Source organism: Diadema setosum, chromosome 16, assembly GCF_964275005.1.
Source record: "Diadema setosum chromosome 16, eeDiaSeto1, whole genome shotgun sequence".
Taxonomy (NCBI): Eukaryota; Metazoa; Echinodermata; class Echinoidea; order Diadematoida; family Diadematidae; genus Diadema; species Diadema setosum.
The window spans coordinates 34,160,552-34,174,042 of NC_092700.1; the positions used below are offsets into that span (position 1 = coordinate 34,160,552).

Sequence of the window (13,491 nt, forward strand, 5' to 3'; positions counted from 1 at the left end):
TTCAACAAATAAATATTGTTTGGCTGTTATGCCTCGAAAAGTCAAGTTGTATCAGAAAACCCCACTTGACCATGTTGACTGTCGGTTGGAGTGTTAGGTTGAGCATGAACATGACATTTTGTAAGTTAACGTTCTTTCACATTCACGTCAATATGCATGGAGTGGTAGTTTTCCCTCTTTTCTTTCTTTTTTTTTTTCTTTTTGCTTGTTTTGTTTGATAACTTGTTGAATCTAGTGAGCGGTAATTGTGTGGAACACCACTCACCCGAGACGCTTTTTTGGCCTTCCTGACAGGAGGGAAGATTTATGTCTTTGTTGTCTGTTTTGATGATTATTTTTTTTTTATGTGTTTGTCTCTGTGACGTCACCAATTTGCAGATCAGAAGCACAGGCCTCTGTGGTGTCTGTCACATACAGACATAATATCGTGTGGCCGCTTTAATAGCGCTGGAATGCGCCACCGGCGCCAATGTTCGACACATCAGTGACGGCGCGAGGGAGTCTCGAGAACTCTTTCCCGCGATTTGAAAAGATGCGCAAAGCACGACGCTTCGTCCTCGTGGTCGCGACGCTCGCCTCCGCGTGCGCCGTGTACTTCTTGGTGCTCCTCGGTGTCGAAAGGAGCGGCAGATTGTTACCGGGCGACGTCGGGTCCGCCGTCGGCCGCGAAGTCGAGGAGAGAGGCCTGCATTTCGGTAAGACATCAGCACGTTTAGTCACATGTCTTTATCACATGCTCTTTTAGATGTCGAAATTATGATTTCGTAATGGTTTCAATGTGAGGGGGAAAGGAGGGGGGGGGGGGTCCAGAAAAGGATAAAGGATCTACTTTCTTCTTTTTTAATGTGGCGTACTTTTTACTTCACTTTTTTAACTTAATGTGGGATTCTTTGGTTCATGCCCAAACCTGACGAAGAATAATTTCTACTGATGAATTGAATAAGTGAAATTGAAAAGAAGGGGATGGGCGTTATCATCATTTTAACAGCAGCTAAAATGACTAAACATTATACTAAATTTGATTCTATTGAATTGAATTAAATCTTTTCGCAATCATTGTCATCATAGATCGTTGAACTATAAGATATTTCAACTTAGGCCTACCTCTAAATCCCACAATGATCACAACCAACGTGACAGTAAACAAATGAACTAGAAATCAATGCTTGAAGTGTTTTGTTGAGACCTGTGCCCTTTCGTACCTTGCATGGACTTTCCACTTGTTCCTTGACTCCTAAGTTGTTTAATCATTGGCGGCGTTCTCTTTTCCGACTTCAGATAAGATTAGAATCCATTGGAACGAATCTCGCTGCCTACATGTAGTTTATAATGGATCAACACATCAGGGTACCATGAATTCATTTCACATTGAAGGGGGAAAATAAATATGTAAACTGTTCTCAAAATGAGGCGCGGCCTCCAAAGCAGTTGACCTTTTATGTTAAGCTCCACTAAGACGTGTAAAAAAGGAGGCAAAGAATCTGCAGACATTACAATCTACCTATTCTTTAAGCTAGCTGAGTCAACTTTGTGAAGAATAAATCCCCCTTTTAATAGCAGAGGAAAGTTTGCGCACATCTTGTCAAGCGTCTTAATGGCAGACGTAAAAGATTTGTTTTAACTGTGTACAGTAACTGTGTGCGGATTCACTCTCGATTGGTAAGACGCTTCGTTTTATTGTGTGAGGCCATTTCAAAGTGCGTAAACACACGTCGCGATTCTTCCATTTAATTACAGTGGCTGCGGTAAAGAGGGGGTATCGTTTGTCGTCATATTGACGTCACAATGTACTACAGTATCTGCAAATGAACTTAAAAGAGAACACGTGACCTGACCTTGCCAATTATCGCTCGTTCTGATCCTTGGCATTCAATCCACTTAAAATCCATGAAAACAACAAACACACAGTTACTGAATCAATGTGAGGTGATACACTGTTCTATCATTAGCATTATCATTATTATTATTATTATTATTATTATTATTATTATTATCATCATCATCATCATTATTATCTTATCATTATTATTGTTGTTGTTATTATTGTTATCGTTACTATCATTAATTGGAATTTGCAAGACATTACAAGTGAATGATGAAACTGCAGACAAACAAACAAACAAAAAGAGTAATATAAGGATACAATATGTCAGGTTTTCCCTGGTGCGCTTCCCAATTAAAGTCGCCATTTTGGGGAAAAAGCAATTAAAATCACAATGGGCCTTGGATCAGGTCCTCTCCAACCAACTAAAGGAAGCACATCAGCGAATAGCTAAAACACACACAAAGAACTTGATTATGAAGTGTTTCATTGCAAAATTAGCTAAGAGCAATTCCAAAACATTTCAAAGTAAGTCCATCATCAGATAGAGTAAAATTAAACTTTTTTTCCAGTAATACCTCACTTGTGACATAGCAAGGAATATTATAGAAGTTATGATTAAAAATATACTGTATCCTTCTTATTATTTTCTTTGTTTTTCAAAACAGATTTAATCAGAAATAGCTAAACTCAACAAGAATGGGGTTAGCTCGTTTTGCGAAAAAACTCTTCATACATTTTATTGTATACTTCTATAGAACCATGTAGGCTATGGAGTAGCTCCGTGGTCGAACACGGAGTAGGCCCCTATAGTTATTGCATGACTAGTTATACTGTATATTTGTGGTCGAAATATGCCAAGAGACAAACGCGAATGTAAATCTCTCTATCAGTGTGTGCGTTTTCTTTCTTTTTTTTTTTTTCAGAAGGAACTCAATCATGCCCAGTTGATCCGGAGTTTGCAGCGACAATAAACAACACCGTATATGGTCATCCCATTCTCGAACTGAAGGTATTCTTCTTTTGTTACGTCATCCCTTTCATAAAGGAAGAAGGACAGAGTTTCCTTAACTATCTTTTGGAAAAAAAAAAAAAAAAACCTCTAATGAAAATAGAAATGTCCTTCTGAGTTTATTATGATTGCTCAGTACCAGAAAGAGAAATCACATTTCTGAGGCGTGATGCTGTATTTCTTATGAGAATTTTCTTTTCACTATAGTGCTGTATACTTTGCTACAGCCGTGTGATGGCGTCTTATAAAGGCAAAGGAAATGTCCCTTTCAAACTGGTGTGATTTATCTTGGTTTTGATTATTGTTTGTTAAGATTGGAGCAAACTTTTTAAAAGCCTCTATAGTTCCCAAAGTCATAAGATTCTCAAATTAGCAATACATTGTGAGACAATGATAGTTTATGTTTCTCTGTCAGATATTGGTAATATTTTGTGAGCACTTTTTTATTAGTTCGCGTAGCTTTTCCTTCCAATCTTTCTCAAACGTATGAAAAATATGCAGTAAAATGCAGAGTTGATAGTGTCTTTATTCATTTTTGTAAATTTTGTTTATCCATTTATTGTTATTGCTATCATTACTATTATTGTTATTATTATCATTATTATTATTGTTACTATTATTATTATTATTATTATTATTATTATTATTATCATCATCATCATCATTATAGTTGTGGCTGTTGTTGTTGTTACTTCCTTTTTATTTTGCAGCAGAGTCTCCCTAGAACTTTATGACAGAGTTAAAATGCTAACCTTTAAAAAAAAACCTTAATCGTAGGGGAGCCAAGTGCTCTACGTCAGTGTTCCGAAATGCGGGAGTAGAACCTTCGTGTGGATCTCCTGGGCTCTGAAGGAAGCTAACAACATCAGCGATATAATAACTCTGCCGTACCTGCTCAAGGAGCACACGCCTGCTGAAATGGTGAGGGGATCGAGGGGTGGAAGTGGGGTGGAAGTGGGGTGTGGTGAAAGTTTGAAAGTTTTATAGTTTGTTTGGTTTTTTTTTTCTTGAAAAGAACGGGGATATAATTTAACCTCCTTTTTGTGGGAATATCATTATTTTGTATAGGACAAAGATCATGTAGAACAGGTGGGCATACAAAAAGAAAGGCACAATAGCTTGATTTACCTTGAGTCCAATTTCATCAAGATTTTGCATATAAAATCTACCAGCTGAAGTAGAGAGAAATTTACTGGGATTTTTTCTCTTTTTTTTCTTCTCCAGACTGACAAAAATAATGATATTGGAAGGTTGTTGAGTATGCCAATCGGATCGTGTTTAATATACTTTATACGCCCAGAGAGGGAAAGAGAGAGAGAGAGAGAGAGAAGTTTGAATGTGTTATATTACAAATGGGCTTCACAAGCTTTTTCCAATTATGTCCATGCTGCATTTTGGACGCAACAAAGAAGAGTGACAAACACTAAACAGCACCACGAATTTACACGCAAGGATCTGTATATCTCTATATAGAAGGGATTAAAAGAGCGATAGATATCAAATTTAGAGATTTTTTTTTTCCCAATTTGTCCTTCATCCAGAAACTGCTGATGGATAAGAATTTTCTATCATCCCCACCAAGGTCACTTTTTCATGGACATATTCGCTTCTTTCCTCCTTCAAGGTAAGTTCTTCAAATGAAAAGAAAAGAAAAAAGAAATTAGATGAAACTTCTATGCTGCATACATTGATATTGTCCAATCTACATCACAGAGACGTTGTGCGAAAAAAAAAAACCCACAAAAACGTGGACTACTTAGTAAAATGTTATGATATGAAATAGCAATGCAAACATGTAATGTTCATTTCATCTAAATCCTAAACGCTACGGAGCCTTTAATTATGAAATTTGTCAAGATAAGAAATGTCTTACAGAATATACTCATTTCTTTTTGGCAAGGTAGCTTTACGTTCATTGTCCTATATTTCTTGCTCCAGTTCCTAAAGTTGGAAGACTGCTTTATGTAATACCTGCACAATAATGTCATTTTCTTTAATTGCGTTGTGGAGTGTGAGAGTTCGCCTGATGAATGTTTAGGGAAGATGCCAGCGGACAAGAACAGATCAAAAGACGAAATAAAACTCAAACAAGTACTATTTCAAGAACAAATTGAGAAGATGGAAGTAGTTATCTGGATAACAATTAGTTGTGCTTTCAACAATTGAGGAAACAAGGAGTCATTTCAGGAGGAATTGCCACTGGGTTTGAAATTGAGTATTGGATGGCTAGATACAAATGACGTCGAGTTGGTTTTTTTTTTTTTTTTTTCAAAGCAGAACACAATTTGACAACCAAAATACGAGACCGATCCTTTTTCATGTGCAACTGTAGAAGCTGTAGGATATGAATTCGCTTCTTGGTATAGGAGGGGGAAATAAAGCTTCAACTTCTACTACTTCTACTTCTTCTTCTTGTCATTGTCATTATTGTTATTATTATTGTTATTATTATTACTATTGCTATTATTATCATTGTGATAATAATAATAATAATAATAATAATAATAATGATAATAACAATAATAATTATTGTTATTATTATTATTATTATTATTATTATTATTATTATTATTATTATTATTATTATTATTATTATTATTATTATTATTATTGTTATCATCATAGTCGTCGTCATCATCATCATTCTCATTTCTCAGCTCAGCAGTGAATCCAGTCTTCATCAGCATTATCCGGGACCCACTTTCCCGCCACGTGTCATGGTATTACTTTATGAGGTTCGGTGATGCCGACATGAAAGCGAGCGAACTCCAGAAAGAACTTTCACAATCGGCGGCGGGGATCAATCAGGTATACCGTGGTTTCATTTCATTGTGATTGCCATGGGGCGGATTCATATATGGGTGGACGAACATAATTGGTCGTTCTTGATGAGAGTAGGCGGGGCTGGTGGGCTGGTGGGCTGGTTCTAGGACCGTGAGGGGAGGAGCATATCGGAAGGAGCTGGTAATGAAGTTATTTAGGTGTGGAAAGAAGACTAGTGGAGAAGGAATTTTGGAAAGATGAGAGTTGCGGCGGACATGTGGGGGGGGGGGGCGGGTTCATGCAGAGGATGGAATAGATTTCTGTTGGAAGGGACTTTTTTTGGTAAATTATCGGTTGGGCTGTTACCACTTGGTCTAATCACCAGGTGGGCTAACACCATTCGGGCTAAACCCAATTGGGCTACATCCACTTCGTCTATTTACCATTTCGTCTAATTTCCACTTGGTCTAATATCCAGTTCGTCTAATGACCAGTTCGGCTAATACTACTTAGTCTAATTCTCAGTTAGTTTAACACCACTTGGTCTAATTTCCACTTCGGCTAATTGCCACTACGTCTAATTTCCACTCCGTCTAATTTCCACATGGTCTAATAGTCACTTCGTCTACATGCCACTTGGTCTAATATTCATTTGGGCTACACCCATTTCGGCTATTACCACTTGGTCTACATATCACTTAGTCCAACTTCCATTTCGTCTAATTGTCATTTGGTCTAATTACCACTTAGTCTAATTACCACTTGGGCTAATCGTCACTTGGTCTAATTTCCATTTCGTCAAATTCTCACTTACTAGTAGTCTAATGCCACTTGGTCTAAATAAGAAACATTACCATAGATTTAAAAAAGGAAGTGTTAACGACTGTTATATATTATACAACTCTATATGATACACACACATGCGTGTGTTTTTATCTTACAGCCATCTTACAGCAACCTAATAGACAACTGATCATTGCAGAGTTGAGCGGGGGGGGGGGGAGGGTGCGGGAGGGGGGTATCCCCTTCCTACACCACGGACTTTTTCAAAAATCTGTCTACAAGACTTGTATTTCAGAGCATCCAAAATGGTATATAATTGCGCTTTGTAAAATTATTGTTTTCGACGGAACCACAGGCGTAAATATACAGTGCGTCCCAATAAAAAGGAAACCGGAATTGTCAGTTATTTTCCCAGTAAAATAGAACAATTCATGTCATATGATATATATCATCATAAAGTTTATATCTTCCTCTTTTAATATGACACTTAAAGTGTATTTATTGACGAGCAAGGAGAGTTTAAAATAATTTAAATGTCAAAATCAAGTTGCACAGTATGAATGGTGATCAAGATTTGAAAGGATGCTGCAACGTTTGTTAACAAAGGGAGGGCTCATTAGCAATTCTTTCACCAAATTTCTCAATGAGAATGAATACGGTTTAAAGTACAAGCTTTCACTTGCGTCCTGAACATGCAGCTAACAACACAGCAAAGAGTTTTCCTAGTAGGAGCCATGAGGGTAGAGCACAGATGTGCGTGGACAGGCATGGTGGACATGTTGAGCGACCTTGATCATGACAGATGTGGGACTGTCTCAAGTCGATAAAACACGCAAAAATGCATCAAATTGCACCATTTACAACATCAAAATACAAAAAGTTCTCACCGTGGTAGGGGGAATCCCCCACACCTCCCCCACCCTCGCTTGCTTCGCTCCCTAGCATCTAACCGCTCCCCCTAAGATCAAATTCTTGCTACACCGGTGATGGGCCCCACTGATTAGAAGGCCTTCACAGTAATCTCGCACAGGCAGAGCAAGAGCTAAAATACCACGATTTACTCAGTCAATGATATACTAATATTTCATTTTTCATTTCATCCAATATTTCACCAAAAGTGTGCACCATATCGCTGAATTTCAGGTCTGGAAATGCAAAATCTTCCTCGTGTGGGAGGGGGATACCCCCCCCCCCCCCCCGCTCGGTCGCTCCACTCCCTTGCACAGATATTTCAAAAAGAAAAAAAGGTCTTTATATTAAAGGTCTGATTTTCCAACGAAAGTCATCTGACAAGCAAAATAAAAAAAGGAACATATATTTCATATTTCATATTTTTGCTGCCACTTTCTTCCCACTTTACATTTCATGCAAAAGAGTGGGACATTCGATCCCTGTAAAGTGTGTGTGTGTGTGGGGGGGGGGGGGACCAAGCTTTTCTCCCCCCCCCCCCCCCCCCCCACCCCCGGTGCACCGGTCCGGTTATGGGCTTGTAATTTTGGTGATGGTGACTATCGCCAATCATTCCCCATGCACTCCTCAGTACAGATTTACGCCGTTGCCTACTACTAGATATTGCAAAAAATGAATGAATAAAGTAAATAATTCAAGCCCAATTAATACACGCATTTACATTGTGGACTTTCACCCGGACCCTTTCAAGAAAAAAGATAATTAACCATTCCACCTATTTACGCAATATTGAACTTGAAATATAAATCTATTTTTTGAGCCAACTTAATTACTATATTAATCGACACTTAGAATCAGTAGTCTAGAGTCTGTGGTAGCCCAACTGGTCATTAGCCAAAGTGGGAATTAGACCAAATGATGATTAGACGAACTGGCAATTAGACCAAGTGGCTATTAGACAAAATGGAAATAGACCAAGTGAGAATTAGCACAAGTGGTTATTAGACCAACTGGTTATTAGACCAAGTGGGAAAAGACCAACTTGCAATAGACCAACTGGTGTTAGACCAACTGAACATTAGACGAACTGATATTAGACCAAGTGCAATTAGACCTAGTGGCAAAAAAATACATGAGACCAACTGGCAATTAGACTAAATCGGAATTAGACAAAGTGACGATTAGCCCTAGTGGTCATTAGACCAACCATGTGGCAAGTAGACCAAGTGAGAAGTGGACCAAATGGGTTTAGCCCGAATGGTGTTAGCCCAACTGGTGATTAGACCAAGTGGGAATAGACCAAGCGGCAATAAACCCTTTTTTTTGGGGGGGGGGGGGGGTCGTTCTGGGGGTGGGGTTCGTTCTGGGTGGAGTTTTGGTTGGACGGGTACTAGTTACTGTGAGGAGTTTTGGCGGGAGTGGGATAGGGTGGGTTTGATTGGGGAGGGATTTGGCTGAGTAAGATGTGTGGATGGAGAGTTGTGTGTGTGGAATTGATCTAGGCCTACATATGACGGGATTTGATTTGGAAAGGAGTTGAAAGTGTATAGGGAAGATGCTTTTCACATTCATTTTCGCACATGTTTGTTTCAATGTGGAGAAAGTATAAAAAACGAAACATTGCATGCTGATATGGTTCAAAGTCAAACGTGTCACACTTCATCGTCATCCGAAGAAAAACGCCCGCCTTGCAGTTTGTACTTTGATTCAAGTTGTTACCTAATAATCATAATATCACGTTGCTATAAATGATGATACATAGTTTTATCATTTATAGCAACGTGATATTATTATGTATCACGTTCAGAACTCCACAACTTAGCATCAAGATGTTATGAATAAGATATTACTGTAAAAGTTTATCATCCTGTTAATAATCACTGTTTATTCGTATTATCATTATGATTCTGATTATTATCATTAGCATCATCATCATCATGTTATTGTCCTTGCTTTTGACAATGCTACGCTTTGCCGAAGTGCATGAAACCCCTCCCTTTCTCTTTCCTGCGCAGACTTATGACGAGTGCGTGCTGAACAACAAACCCGACTGCGCATGGCCAAGCTATCTGCACATGAATGTTATGACTTTTTGCGGTTATGAGAAAAAGTGCGAGTAAGTGACCCTTGACCCTTGACCTTTCACTCAATGAGGAGCTCTGAGGAAGATCATTGAATGAAAAATGTGTACAGGAAACGCTATAAGATTGTGTGTATGAATATACACTAAGTCTGACGACGACAATAGTTTTGGTCTATGTATGTATAGGCATATACATTATTGTAAAGATGATTGAAGGGGGGACACGCCCAACCAATGGTTGCCCAGCAACGTAACGGGAAGCCATATCTTGATTGATTAAACATAAGTAATAAAAATAGTTGGACAAGGAATGTACCTTTTCTAGTAAATCATTTCAACTCCTAAAATTTTCGATTTAGCTTTTAATATAGTGATCACAAAAAAGAAAAAAAACATAATGATGACAACAATATATTCCAATTTATGGACATTGTTAAGTTTTTGCTAATCATGTGGTTTTATTATTACGCCCAAATACTGTGATTGTCTTATGACTCAAACTATAATGTTTTCAAGATGTTGTTTTGTTCTTTGTCTTTTATCAGTCATAGCCTTGTTTAGTGTCTTTCGTGTTTAGTGCTACATAATTGGTCCTTAACAAACTCAATGTAAGATCATCCATCCATGTTTGTTTATTCTAATACATTTTCTTTCTTTTTTTTTTCTTTGCCTAGTTCTGAGCCTACTGGTGGGCTCTTTGTAGTTATCTAAATCATCCCCTGAATTATTCCGGGTTATGTTCGTTATTCCGAAAGTTCGTTTATCCGAAAATGAAATAAGGTTCATCATTCCGAAGATGCATTATTCCGAAGCACACTAACTCTCTATATATCCGAAAATTACTAAGAAGATGCGTATTTACTGGTAACGAATCCTCGGAATTAAGAACCTTATCTCGTTTTCTGATTAACGAACCTTCGGAATAATGAATTCGGTTGCATTCTATTTATTCAATTCTGTTTTATACCATGCCGTTTAAGCCATATCCAATCCGGTCATTTAAATTCAGTTCAGTCTTGTTTGTCTAGAGATAATTATAATGAGTTTCTGTCCCTTCTAATCTATTCAATTCAATTCACATGTTTGGTTTAGTAGTCGTTTGGATTCCATTGTCTTTACAGTTCTCCGGAGACTGCCCTGGAGCAGGCGAAAAGAAACGTCGATAATTTCCTCTTTGTCGGTATCATGGAGGAGTACGAGGATTCGTTACGAGTGCTGGAGCGCCTGATACCAACGATGTACAGGGGTACCAGTGAGCAGTATTTTAAGAACAAAGGTTAGTGTTCTGTAACAGTCTGCCTTTGTCATGGATGGTTTAAAGGGAAGGTATAGTTTTGGTTGAGGTGGTCGGGTCCCATCTTTTATTAGGACCACTTTGTTTTTGGACATCTCAGCTGCCATTTCTAAACCGATTTTCATCAAGTTAACTTTGAGTTTCTCGTAGAAGCTTTATTAAAGGCTCTTTTAGATTTTACAAGTGGTTACCAGTGGTTTTGAAATGGCTGAGAAATCCAAAAACAATTAGTGGTCCTAGTGAAAGGTGGGTCCCACCCACCTCAGCCAAAACTGTACCATCCCTTTAAGATGTGAATATTCAACAAGAGCAGCAGCAAAACCAACAGCAAACAGCAAAAGCATGCATTTCGAGAGCATTTCTTGTTTCCTCGTCCTAGGAAGACCTTGAAAATCTAAATGAAGGAGTAAAAACAAAAGTTACTAATTCAGGGAGAGTATTATGAACTTACAACATTTTCACGAGCAGTCACCAGAAGGCGTTAATCGATAAGAAACAAACTTGCGTTGATTGTACAATTTATGAAAATTAACCCTACAAGAAGAAAAAAGCAACGCAACGCATTTTCTCAGTTTGAGTAGCGCCCTCTAGTGAAAGCTACTTAGACATGTTGTAAGTTCATAAGACTATCCCTGTTTTCCTCCTATTTTTCACTTCTTTTATTTCAAATTTCTTGTCCATAGCACACATTTTGCATAACATGTTATCACTTCTTATGCTATAGTATGCCTTGGCTCAGACGAAAAAAAAAAATCTCTTCAAGCACGGAAAAGTGGCCGCAAGAAATGTTATGTTCAGAACACTATCGTGCCATAGATTCTGCTTGTTGCTACCCTCTCTGCTGACAACTGATGCTGGGAAGGGGGAAAAAGGTATACAACAGTTAATTCTGACCAGTCCCGTGTTTTGTTTTTTTCTTATTCCATCAGTGAGATTCAGATGAAAAGATGAAGACTTGACGACACGGTTTTGGGGTCATTGACTTGGTATTTCGGGAATCGCTTTGACATTATGCTCTTCATCTTTTTTCTTCACTTCACAGGAGAGTTTACGTCGAATTCAAAAACTGCCTTCAAAAAGGAGCCATCTCCGAAGGCAGCGGAAATAATGAGGGAACGACTGAAATACGACTACGAATTCTATTACTACGTCAGGGAACGGTTCCACAAATTGAAGAAACACTTAGGAATAGGACCGTGCTGAGATATCCTTCTATAGAATATGATGAAATGGCTGAAATATGAGAACTTCAATGCCTACAGAACGAGGAAACCAACTGAAGAGACATTGTGGAAGACATTACAGGTTGTCATGGACATGGAATAATGCAAGTACCCGGATGTGTTTGCTGCAGAGCGTATAATGGTATACAGTAGCCAACAGAGGCAACAATTACGAATAAATGTGCCCTTTATCATCATTATGGGTATTTGCATTCTACCAGTATACTATTGAGGAGTACACAAAATTAGGTACGCACTTGTTACTGAATGTCATATTTTTTTTATTTCATACTTTGTATGATGATGATAATTACGATAGACATTTGAAACGAGCAACAAATCCACTCATGGGTGCTAAAAACCTGTTGAATGAATCAATAGTGAAATACTGGCATTACATGGAATAAGTGGTGGTTTTTTATATGTCTTACTCTTTGTACATAATAATGCCACTCAAAAATAGTGGATCAGCAAAAGTAATCGTAATGATGGAAGTTATTCAGTGTAACCACGCGTAGATCCAGGAACATTTTAATTCATTCGACAGGTTTGTATCGTACACGTAAAAGTCTCTACAGACCAACGTTAAAATGTTGTTAGAGTGGAGGGTGGTGGCTGTCTTTGTTTTATGCATCCACCTTTACGACGGATTTGTGAAAGACAGACATTTTGACAAGTTGCTTCCTTCAGAATAAACACAGTACTAAACACTATTCATATGTTTCAAAATGTACGATGTATAAGTAATTATTCGTGGTCAGTTGCAGAAACATCAGGTTCTTGGACTAAACGCAAAAACGTTGTGATTATTTATTTAAATTGCACTGTTACAGATTTGCATATTTAGTTTTACCAACAGGCCTACACCGTATGCGATGTTTGTATATTGAGGTCAATCAACTCGTTCATAATAAAATGTTTGATTTTAAGTTGTAATGTAACTACCTTTTCGAATGGTGTGAATTGAGCAGCAATATCCTCAATGATTATGATTTACCAATGGTAAAATTGCCTGTGCAAATAATGAGAAGATGTGCTTTTTGTCTTTGAGTAGTTTAGTTTTGTTTTATTTTGTAGTTAGTTGGTAACAGAGCAACTGACTCACTACATTTCTGAATAAAGGGACAAACTAGTGCATGGGGTATATAGGGTGGCGCGTCTGCCTCCAATCCAAATGACCCGGGTTCGATTCCCGAGTCTACAGAGCTCAGCAGTGTCGTGTGTAATCATACTGTGCTCTTCAGGAAGAGGTAATGATAAAAAAGGTTTGTTATGATGATGGGAAAACTGTTTATTCATAAATGTAATGATGATAATAACATTGCAACAACTATCATAATGACGATTCAGACGTGTACAGTGCAGTATCCTGCCTTGATAGCGCCAAATGTATTTTGACGCAATCTTCTTAGCGCTTTGTTTGTTGTTTGTTTGTTTTTATAAATGAAAGGAACAATAATTAGGGGTTTGGGAGAATCTATATTGGACAGAAAGTGCGCTTAAGTCGACATGATTAAAAGATGTAAGCGCCAAGACATGTAAGAAGCATATTCTATGTTACTGTCGATGAATTTCAAACTACGCCAATGAAGAAAGTAAACA

General features: G+C 38.0%; 1 protein-coding gene across 1 annotated transcript; it reads left to right on the plus strand.

The window, feature by feature from the left end:
• The first annotated feature begins 532 nt into the window (after positions 1 to 532).
• Positions 533 to 11,869, plus strand: LOC140239839 (uronyl 2-sulfotransferase-like). The gene is made up of 8 exons (XM_072319661.1): positions 533 to 695; positions 2,749 to 2,834; positions 3,612 to 3,755; positions 4,376 to 4,458; positions 5,492 to 5,642; positions 9,305 to 9,405; positions 10,494 to 10,648; positions 11,709 to 11,869. The coding sequence occupies exons 1-8, from the start codon at positions 533 to 535 to the stop codon at positions 11,867 to 11,869; spliced, it is 1,044 nt and encodes a 347-aa protein (XP_072175762.1).
• Positions 11,870 to 13,491: the final 1,622 nt, after the last annotated feature.

Coding starts and splice junctions, on each gene's coding strand:
- LOC140239839 (XM_072319661.1), top strand. CDS start 533: ATGCGCAAAGCACGACGCTTCGTCCTCGTGGTCGCGACGCTCGCCTCC. Junction 5,643..9,304: donor CGGCGGCGGGGATCAATCAG/GTATACCGTGGT, acceptor TTTCCTGCGCAG/ACTTATGACGAGTGCGTGCT. Junction 9,406..10,493: donor GGTTATGAGAAAAAGTGCGA/GTAAGTGACCCT, acceptor TTGTCTTTACAG/TTCTCCGGAGACTGCCCTGG.